Here is an 11309-nt window from a genome sequence, read left to right on the forward strand (position 1 = left end):
ATTTCTGATAATCATCATCATAAAACCACCAGAGGGTGAGCAGAAACAAGCTGCTACCTTGGGGCTCCTGGTGGGTTGATTGTGGGTCTGTAGTTGAATAGCTCCAGGCATTTTATACTGTGGGAACAGACTGGGAAACTCATCCCGCAGCTAATTGGATCTGACGCTAGAAGTGTATAGCTTGACACGATTCTGTACGTCACCTTTTCTCTATCATCCACTAGGGGACACTGGAGCTAGTACACTGGGGTTAGTTGGATCGGGCACTTTAAATAATTTAGAAGTGAGAAAGCTCCTCACCCTCTATTCCCCACCAACCCTCAGTTTAGAAAAATGTGCCAAGGGAGCTGGATCACTCTAGACAGAGTTCCAGCTTTCTAGTTTAATATATTTTTTTCTTTCTTCTTTTGCGACGAGACCCTTGTGGTAGGGTATCGTCTGCTGCAAGCCCCAGTGAGCTTCCTGCTCTAATAGAGCAGGAAGCTCACTACTGACATCACGAGTGATGTCAGTAGGGCCGCCCACAACAGAATCTTGGGGAACACCTACTGTAAGAGACTGTGGAGGGGAAGAAGAGTCATGAGAGGAGACCGAGAAGGATCGGTCAGAGAGATAGGAGGGCAACCAGGAGAGGGCAGTGTCACGTAGACCAAGGGAGTGAAGGCTTTGCAGGAGGAGGAGAGGGTCGTCCACAGTGTCAAAGGCAGCAGAGAGGTCGAGGAGAATGAGCAGAAAGTGGTGGTCCTTCAGGAACGCCTCCGTTTGTCCAGCCACCCTCCCCCCTCCCCGCCTACAAAACGGGGCGAACTGTCGATCAACATCGACAGCCACCCCGTTTGTAGCGAGCCCTGGAGCGAGTGGATTTCTCACTCGCTCCGGGACTTGAACGCACGGCGCGTGCGCAGTGCCCCACCATCGACCCGCTTGCGAGCGGGTCTGAATGAGGGCCTTAGATCAGCATCAGAGGGCTGAAAAACGCTCTCATCAAAAATACAGCTGCTGAGCGTTCTTATTCTAGACCTTGTATTGCCAGTTGTACTTCCTGTTGATTGATTGGTGAGAATCCTTTGAGTGCTGCAACATGTGGTCTCTGGGCAGCAGAGTCTCAGGTTCTGATTCGGGGTGCACGCTATTACAGCCGCCACTGAGTGTTTTGCTGCAGCGCGACAGCGTGATAATGCTATGGCCGATGGGATTCATATAGAGACATCCACTGGCTGCGGCGCTGATCTGCAGCACTGCTCATTAAAATACACCATTGACTGTATCTCGTGCACCATCGGACGCACCATCGGAGATTGCACCAGCCCTACGGCAGGTGAAGTTACTCCATCTGAACATGGCTGCCGGGGTCACGCCCACATCTGGCCAGCCACCCCTCTGTTGCATCCAAGGATCACCCACTGCAATCCCCAGCTCTTGAGTCCAAATTTGTTCTGAGTGGTAACCATCGGGGCGCATGAGCAGTGCGACTCGGATGCCTGCACAGACTGAGAACATCGGCTGCTTGCGTCCAACATCAACACTGCGCCCAACTCTGAATAAGGCCAAAGGAGCTAGTGATAAACCATGTCCCAGCAATGTGTTTACACTAGAGATGTGCGTTTACCCCCGTGTTTTGGTTTTGGATCTGGATTCATCTTCGTGTTTTTGGTTTTGAATCTAAATTTTTTTTTTAAAGAAATGATCAAAAGTTTTAAAAAACAGCTAAAATCATGTAATTTTTGCAATCCAAATTTAAAATCTGAATTCCGAACCGCTGGAAGATCAGCACTGCAACTCAGATTTATCTGATTCTCCTCAGGAGACCGCGACTCTGCTCTGCCTGGATTCCCAAAATTTGCGTGGATTCGAATTTCTGGTGAACTGAACCGCACATCTCTAATTTACACATATGGTTTTCTCACAGAAACCACCAAGTCTTTGGCGCTTATGAATATTTTCATCGAATAAATCCTTGAAGGACTGAATTAGACTCAAGGATGTACCTATAATGCGTGCAGGGTGTGCAGTGCTGACGGGGTCCAGGGGGCAGTGGCAAATGCAGGATTTTGAAAGGGGGGGTTTCCAATACTTGGATACAAAAACAATGGCAAAAAATCTCACCAGATACAGGCTGCACTCCTCGGGTACCCAATAATCCAAGCTTGTTAATCCATTACTGTGCAACATTTCAGATGAATTTATTACATACAGTATTAATTGCATCTTGAATCGTTGCACAGTAATGGATTAACAATCTTGGATTATTGGGTACCCGAGGAGTGCAGCCTGTATCTGATTATATGTTCAAGACAAGCGGTCTGCTTAGTTTTTAGGATCTGCACCCCGGCTGTTGAACTTTTTTATTTGGAGTGCTGGTCTACTTGTCTATATTTATGCAGAGCTTTTTAGATCCTCCAAGAAATAAAAAGGCGTCACTGCAAACATACACAGTGACTTATACACGCACACTGACACACACTAATAAAGCCTACACACACACACACATACACACTGACAAAGCCAACATGCACACTGACATATACACGCACACAGACAAAGCTGACACTCACACTGACACCCACCCACACACTGACAAAGCCAACACACTGACAAAGCCTACACACACACATTGACACAGACACACACACTGCACTGGCAAAGCCCATACACACTGACAAAGCCTATATACACACACACTGCAGACACACAAACTGCAGTGGTAAAGCCTATACACACAGACACACACACACCGACAAAGCCTAGACACACACTGACAAAGACACACACACTTTACTTAAAAGTCTATACACACAGACTAACACACACACTGACAAACCCTAGACACACACTCACTGAAATACACACTGAGACAAGCGCTGGCATGGCTAATTATACATCAACTCTCCGTCCCCACTGGCTCCCCCCACATGTAATACATTACACACACCTGTGGTGCAGGTCTGGGAAAGAACGCCGGTCACTGACTCACTCACCCTCAGCAGACTCCGATCTCTCAGCCTTCCACAATGCCGGGGCACCATGGGAACTGCCAGGAGGAGCTGCGTGCTACCGCTGCAGCTCCCCCTACAGCTAGCTCAGCCAGCAACAGTCAGGTTCTTTAAAAAAAAAAAAAAAATTTAAGCTGCGCTGCGATGGAGGGGGGTTTCTAGATGCTCGGAAACCCCCCCTGCGTGCGCTTATGAGGGGGGGCCCGCACCGCATACCCTGCACCCATATTATCTAGAACTTATCTCTCTGAGGTCCTGCGTCGGGTGTCTCATCGCTGCTCAAAATGTCGGAAAATTGCCACCATGGCCATTTATCTGGTGTTTTGCGCATGCGCAGTGAGGAAATCACCAGTAAAATGGTGTCCGCGCCATTTCCCCAGCGATCTGTGCATGCGCAGTACAATCTAGGGACAATATAGTGCCCAGAGTCTACTGATACTGCGGCCAGGGAGAGAGGAGGGGCCCTCGGATGGGGAATGCACACAGACCTCCTCCTCTCTTCAAGCCCCAGGTTAGACTACTAGCTTTTATTATTATTATTATTATTATTATTATTATTAGCATTTATTTATAAACCACAAGGGTTATGCAGTGCCTTACAAAGTACATAAACAAATAAATGAACAAGAAGCCAGTGACTTACAATACAATACAATGCAGAACAAAGTTTATATACATTGCTGCTTTAGCCATCATTACACTTAAATAAGCAACAGGGCGTAAGCAACCAAGTGTTACGTGCCCTAGTGGGGAGTAAGGACTAGATGACAGTATAAGTAAGGAGAAGCACAAGAGGGCAGACCTGCTCGTACGAGCTTACATTCTAAAGGGGAGGGGCAGATGAACAGGCTTGACACAAATGGGGTAGACAGTGAGGAAGGAGCATATAGCAGTGGGATATGATGAGAGCTGGAAGGTTTTGATGAAGTAGTTGGTCTTGAGAGCCTGTTTGAAGGATTGTAGAGAGGTGGAGAGTCTGCTGGGGAGAGGGAGAGAGTTCCAGAGGTGGGGGGCAGTGATGGGCAAAATCTTGAAGGTGGGGGTGGGAGGAAGTAATCAGATGGCAGGAGAGGCGATGTGCATTTGTTGAACGAAGAGGGCAAACGGGAGTATGAAGGAAGATGAGGCTAGAGATGTAAATGGGTGTGGGGTTTTCAATTGAGTGTAAGAACCTTGAATTGGGTTCTGAAAGGGAAGGTGAGCCAGTGGGGACTTGTAGGAGAGTGGAGGCAGATGTAGAATGTTTGGAGAGAAAGATGAGCCGAGCAGCAGTAGTGAGGACAGATTGGAGTGGAGAGAGGTGGAAGTCGGGGAGGCCAGATAGAAAGAGGTTACAGTGGTCCAATATGGAGATGACCAGTGAGTGGATGAGGGTTTTAGTAGCATCCTAGGTGAGAAAGGGTCTGATCTTGGAAATATTTTTGAGATGGAAATGAAGGACTGAAAGAGGTGCTGAATGTGTGGAGGAGTAGAGGATAACTCCAAGCACACTTTGGGGTAGAGGAGATAGTTGTGCCATCAATTAATAAAGAGATTGTGGGAAGTGAGATTATGTGGGTGGGTGAGAAGATGATCAGCTCAGTCTTAGACATATTAAGTTTAAGAAATCGCTGGGACATCCAGGAAGAGTTAGCAGAGAGATAGTTGGAGATATGAGTGAGGTGAAAAGGGGAGAGGTCAGGGGAGGAAATGTAGATCTGAGTATCATCAGCATAGAGATGATATTGGAGGTCAAAACAGCTGATGAGTTCACAGAGAGGACGTATAGAGGGAGAATAGGAGTTGTTGAAGAACAGAACCTTGGGGAACACCTACTGTAAGAGACTGTGGAGGGGAAGAAGAGTCATGAGAGGAGACAGAGAAGGATCGGTCAGAGAGATAGGAGGGCAACCAGGAGAGGGCAGTGTCACGTAGACCAAGGGAGTGAAGGCTTTGCAGGAGGAGGAGAGGGTCGTCCACAGTGTCAAAGGCAGCAGAGAGGTCGAGGAGAATGAGCAGAAAGTGGTGGTCCTTGGACTGGCCACCTCCAGAGGTTTCTCAAGCTGCGCAATCGCTGCAAGCTTTCCCAGAACAAGCCTGGTGTTTTATTGTTTTCTATCCTAGTGTGCTTATATTCCTGAAATTACATTACTTGAGGGAACAGATGGTTCAGTCCATTTTATTGCACCTGGATTTTACAAGGTGTTCAGACTTACTGATTAAAAATAAAGTAGCAGTATATAAGTCTCAGTCAAATGGTTACATTTTACTTATACTCTATGTGATATGAACATGTATCTTTTTTCCAGCCTTACCCGTAAAGCCAAATCCAAAATGTCAGACAGGAATGGGCTCTCCCATCCCAAGTGGATACTTTTTCAATAATATATGGAACCCTCTTTACTGCAACATGACGGATTATAAAACCGCGGAGAACTTCACTACATGTCTGCAGGAGAAGAAACTCTATCTCATCGGAGACTCAACCTTACGCCAGTTTATTATGTTCTTCACTGAGGGCATCAAAAGTAAGTTTTATTTCACTCCACCTACAGAACAAGGATTGTAGCTAACACGATTTATATCCATTTGAAACAATATTAAGGGGCCTACAGTATGTATAAAGATGTTTTTTTACATAAAATGATGTAAAAACTGCAGTTTCTGCATCATTTTATGTATAGTAGCTATGTACTAATATAGCACAATGCAGGAGGTTTCACAGAAATTTCTAGCAAAATGCTAGTTAGCACTGCAGATCGCAGTCCCCATTATTATCAATGGGGACTACGATCTGACACCTAAGTACCAAAGTCCAAAAAGCAAAGCATTTCTGAGTTTGGCCATGGTAGTTTACACCATCTTCAGATGGTGTAAACTACTGTAAGCCTATGCGGTCTCCAGGGGAAGGAGAGGGATTTTCTGCTCTCTCCCCCGCAGCCCCCGGCCGCCTCCGGAAGCTGACACTGTGCGCATGCGCAGTGTCATCTTTCCCTTGGGGAAGTCTTTCACTTCTGTGAAAGACTTCTACTAAATGCTGGGTTACCGCAACCACTGTCCCTGCGAGTTCCCCCTTGTACATAGCCAGGATATTTTCATTAAGAATGAAAATATCTCCTGCAATACGGATACATAATAATCGCAGCAGTTCCGCGATTATTAGTACATAGACCCCTAAGTCTGCTATAACTATTTTTGTTAAGTAATGCAAATGGGTCAATGCAGAGACTGTAATAATGTTATTTAGACCATTTTAACACTGTTGGCATTAAACTTGGTGCTTTGCTATCATGTTTAAATAACTTTACTACTGTGTCGGCATGTCTCATTGGTGTTATACTGACAACATTTTGACTTTTGAAAGCATTAACGTAGACAAAACGTATGTATTCCCATAATTCTATGATCCCTTGTTTGTTTAATGGAGAGAGAGAGAGAGAGAGAGAGACTGAGAGAGAGAGAGACTGAGAGAGAGAGAGACTGAGAGAGAGAGAGACTGAGAGAGAGAGAGACTGAGAGAGAGAGAGACTGAGAGAGAGAGAGACTGAGAGAGAGAGAGACTGAGAGAGAGAGAGACTGAGAGAGAGACAGAGAGAGAGAGACTGAGAGAGAGATAGACTGACTGACGCAGAGATCAGAGAGTTAGTTATTGGAAATGCAGAGAACAATGTGTAAAAGTGTTTATTTTAGGCGTAACCATGACAAGTGCACTTTTAAACTGTTTTACTACCGTTTTATCTTTTCCCCAACAGTTGTGACTTACTTCCGTTACCATGGAAGAGGATTTGAAGCATGGCATAAGGCACTGGAAGCTATAAACCTGGAGAAAGATATTTATGTCTCCTATAAGAGACATGGATTCCCTTTAGAACATCCCAGCTTCTACTACTTCAAGGATGATATGTACACGAGTCGCCAGATTGACCGGCTGGCTGGGGGAAAGGACACTATCATTGCTATTACAATGGGGCAGCACTTCAGACAGTTCCCCCTTAAGATTTTCATTAAGCGGGCTCTCAACATCCGTAGAGCTATAGAACGTCTGTTCCTCAGGAGCCCAGACACCAAAGTCATCATCAAGTCAGAAAACACCAGGGAACTTTATTCTCCAGTTGAAATGCAGGGGGACTTCCATGGTTACACTCAGTATCTCATACTGAGAGAGGTTTTCCAGGGGATCAACGTTGGCTTTGTGGATGCTTGGGACATGACGGTGGCTTCAGGCAATGAAGTTGTCCATCCTCCGGGCTATATCTTTAGGAGCATAATGAGCCTAGCTTTCAGTTTTGCTTGTCCATAAAGTGTCATCATGAAGGAAAGCCCAGTTGTCATGCCGATGATTTTGTGGCAAACCTTCATGCACAGACTGGAGCTGGAAATATATTCCGCAGGGTTTAGAAAGACACATTAAGTGAATCCTTTATGATAAAGAACAAGCTTGGCTCTTTTTTTTTAACCTGTGTCACCAAGCATTTTTATTATGTTTATTAAAACTTGCGTGAGTGATCCTTGAATGACAGTAGCAGGTAGGAAGCGGCTTAGAATGCAACACGGAGCCGGAGGTTCCGGCGATGATTGTCCCTGCAATAAGCTAAGCTTGTAATCAGGGAATTCCAAGGTTCAAATTAGAATTCACGTTATTACATTTTTCAAAAACAACTCCTAAGTACGTAATACACACACTGAGCTTGATGCGGAGATTAATTTATGCCAGTTTGATTAGCAGATTAAGGGGTCTATGTACTAAGCCTTAAAGAGAGAGAGAGTTAAATTCACTAAAGTGACAGTTTGATGTTGCCCATAGCAACCAGTCAGATTCTTCTTAACATGTAACTAGCACCTTTTAGAAGATAATAGCTATAATCTGATTGGTTGCTATGGGCAACATCTCCACTTCTAAAAACTCTCACTTTAGTAAATTTACCCCATATAGTGGACAGAGGTAAAGCATCAACCAGTCAGCTTCTACTGTCACTTAAAAGTCTGTGCTTGAAAAGTGACAGTTGGGAGCTGATTGGTTGGTATTTTATCTCTGTCCACTTTATCTCTCTCCAAGGCTTAGTACATAGACCCCTATATTTTAAGAATGCACAATTTTGTTACGTGGAACGGGGGAGGGAAAGGGAGGTGTGACGTAGGCAGTGCATAGTAGGACATGTTGATGTAAATTCAGTGCATGCTGAGCTGCTGTATTATATGTGAGGAAGCTAATGTTTTTCCACCAGCTAGTGGGAAGGTCAAGTACAAATACCAGATGCTGCTGATAAATGACATTGATGCAGACTTTTAATATTTTTGGTCTTCTCATCCTGTCGTCTTGAACCTCACCTACCCCGTGGTGTTATCATCATGTATTACACGGTATGTTGTCATTATGTCGACTACAGAATGTCGACACGCTCTGAATGGTGACACGGACATAATGTCAATTTTGTGAATTTCGTGTCGACAGTACATGTTAGTGTTACTTTTTAAGGTTGGGTTTGTGGTTAGGCTTAGGCTGCGGTAAGGGTTAGTTTTAGGGTAGGGTCGACATTATGTCCATGTGGAAACTGTGAATGTTAACATGTCACATATCGATATAATGTTCATGTCGACATTCTGGTTTTGACATACTGGATGTCGGCATTTTGTATCACACCCAGTTTACACGGATGCTTTAGCTGTTATGCATCCAAAGGATGCTCTGGGCAGTTCTCCACTTCCCGATGCCAGTGTCATGATGCCACAGGTTCTGGGGGGTGGGGGTAAGAGCCTGCAAAGGGCAGAATAGAATTCAGCTTTGGTCCTGCAGTAAAATAAATGTATTGTATGTAGCTGATCCCTGTGTCGTTCACTTTATTAACTACCGTGGTCTTCAATGATATTATTAGTAAATGACCCCACTGAAATATGTATAATGTATATACTCACTTAACCCTCCTCAGCAGTTTTTATACACAAATTGATTAATTCTACTCTAAAATATTTGATTTAATCAGAATTATAAATAGTTTTCATCGCCATGGTCCACTTAAGCTAACAAGGGAGCCACGCCAGCTGACAGATTTTTCACAGGATGCAATCTGTACATTCATAACCCAAAATGTCAATAAACAACAGCTTTCATTAGCCAAAATAAGTATTATATTGCTATCAGCCATTGTCAAAAGACAGACTACCCTTGATTGTAACCTAAAAAGCCTTCTGTATGGTTTAATCGCACATGTCACTAATAGCGCACTTTTCACACTTTTTAATATTTCATTGTGATTTAGGAGGGAGAGGGCTGAAGGACTATGATACCATTTTGGAATATACAGTATACAATAATAAAATGATGATGTTGTTTAGAAAATCAGTATCACCCTTGTGACTCAAGTTTCTTTGGGAGCAAAAGCAACAAGCACTTCAGTGTTTTTGATGGTGTCTTGTTTTAAAACTTTTATCTCTGTTTCAAACTGTTGAAGCCTTAGCTTTACAAGCATTGATATTAATATAATATATACAGTAATAGATGAGTGTGATAACAGCCGCACTATTAGAAGACTAACAAGAGAAAAGGAAGAGATGAAACTATGCTTTGTATAAAGAGAGTTAATAATCTGTAAAAGCCCTATCGGTATGTGTAAGCCAGAACCTTAACCCAGTGTAGCATAATAAAACAATAACTTACATTAATTTATCTAAAATAATGACACAGACAACTTTATTGGGAATAAAAACTTTGATCAGCCTTTATTTTAAAATTCCAAAAACCTCAAACTACTGGTGGTGGAAAGAAAGAGTGGCATCAGATGGCCAAGTCAACTAAAGCAAATTGCCCATTAAGCAAGTCAAATTTTAGGGTCCCCAAATCTTCCACCAATACACGCAAAAAGGCCTGGCCAGTAAGCAGTCCAGCTGACCCCAGTAGGCAGGGTAGTTTCTAGCCAATCTGGCTCCCAGTGCGAGAATTCAAAATGCGCCCCCCCCCCCCTCCCGTTATAATATTTAGTTCTCTGAGCCATGTAATCAGTCACATCACTAATAATGCAATCATATTTTAAGTGCAGGTCAGTGAGGTGTGGAAAGGGCATGGCTGCGCGCGGCGAAGCCGTGTGCGCTCCTGGAAAGGGGGCATGGCAAACCAGGAGAGGGCGTGTCCTCGTGACATATCCCCAATTTGTCACTTTTGAGGGTAGGGAAACTGAGGTACAAGGAGGGTGAAGGCAGAGACCCTGAGGTGAAGTTACAGGGACGGTGAGAGCAGGAACATGCCTCATGCCCCATTTCTCCAGCTTCCTGCCCCGTCACTCCAGCCTCCTGCCCGTGTCTTTCAGCTTCAACTCCTGGTGTCCCTCAGCCTCCCCCGTGTGTCAATCAGACATACCTCGTTCGGGTAATCAGTCAGACCCCCGCCGTGTCATTCAGCTAGACCCTTTCCCTGACTGACAAATGAGGGAAAGATCTGGCTGATTGACAATCAGAGAGAGGGTCTAGCTGAATGACAAACGGGGGGCGGGTCTGGCTGATTGACAAATGGGGGGAGGGTCTGGCTAATTGACAAATGAGGGGAAGGTCTGGCTGATTGACAAAGGGGGGAAGGTCTGGCTGATTGACAAATGGGAGGAGGGTCTGGCTGATTGTCCTCTCATTTGTCAATCAGCCAGACCCTCCCCCCATTTGTCAATCAGCCAGACCTTTCCCCTTTGACAAATGGGGGAGGGTCTGGCTAATTGACAAAGGGGAAATGTCTGGCTGATTGACAAATGGGGGAGGGTCTGGCTAATTGACAATCAGCCAGACCCCCTCCCTGTTTGTCAATCAGCCTGACCCCCCATCATTCAGCCATACCCTCCCCGTTTTTTAATCAGCCAGACCCTCCCCCTCCATTTGTCAATAAGCCAGACCCTCCCCCCATTTGTCAATAAGCCAGACCCCCTCCTGTTTCTCTAATCATGTGTCTGCAGCCACCAGCCCAGCGCACAATGACCTCCTTCCTGCTGCTGCTTGTTTCTTGGCGTCGGCGTCTCCTTCTGCAATGCCATGCCTGCTAGCTCCCAGCTTCAGGCCAGTCCTCTCCTCTGCGCAGAGCCGAGACTGAGCGCGCACTGTGATGTCATCACGTCGTGCGAGTCCGGGTTAGGAGTTAAACGTAGATGCAGCAGCGGAGGCGTGGCTCAGGAGGTTCTAACAATTAGTGTGTTAGACCTCCCGGCTCTTACTTACCGGACGTGCTGCAGACTGGCTAATGGGTGGTCCAGGGCACCGCCGGACCACCCCTTAGTTTCACCTATGGTGTCAGGGCGGAGCGCCCCGTGCGATTGCACAGGTCGCCCGCCCCTAGAAACGGCCCTGCCAGTAGGGTAAAATCAG

General features: G+C 45.4%; 1 protein-coding gene across 1 annotated transcript in view; it reads left to right on the plus strand.

Moving 5' to 3' along the window:
- The window catches only part of LOC148505527 (NXPE family member 4-like), a 133493-nt gene extending 125587 nt beyond the window's left edge, over positions 1–7906 (plus strand). Inside the window, exons 6-7 of the mRNA XM_088448084.1 lie at positions 5282–5500; positions 6725–7906. Of these exons, the coding sequence (XP_088304210.1) occupies positions 5282–5500; positions 6725–7272 (767 nt within the window). The 3' untranslated portion in view covers positions 7273–7906. The remainder of the gene's footprint in view (positions 1–5281; positions 5501–6724) is intronic.
- The last annotated feature ends 3403 nt before the right edge of the window (positions 7907–11309 follow it).

The sequence above is a fragment of the Taudactylus pleione genome, unplaced genomic scaffold (genome assembly GCF_031769625.1).
Source record: "Taudactylus pleione unplaced genomic scaffold, aTauple2 ptg000451l, whole genome shotgun sequence".
NCBI classification, from domain to species: domain Eukaryota; kingdom Metazoa; phylum Chordata; class Amphibia; order Anura; family Myobatrachidae; genus Taudactylus; species Taudactylus pleione.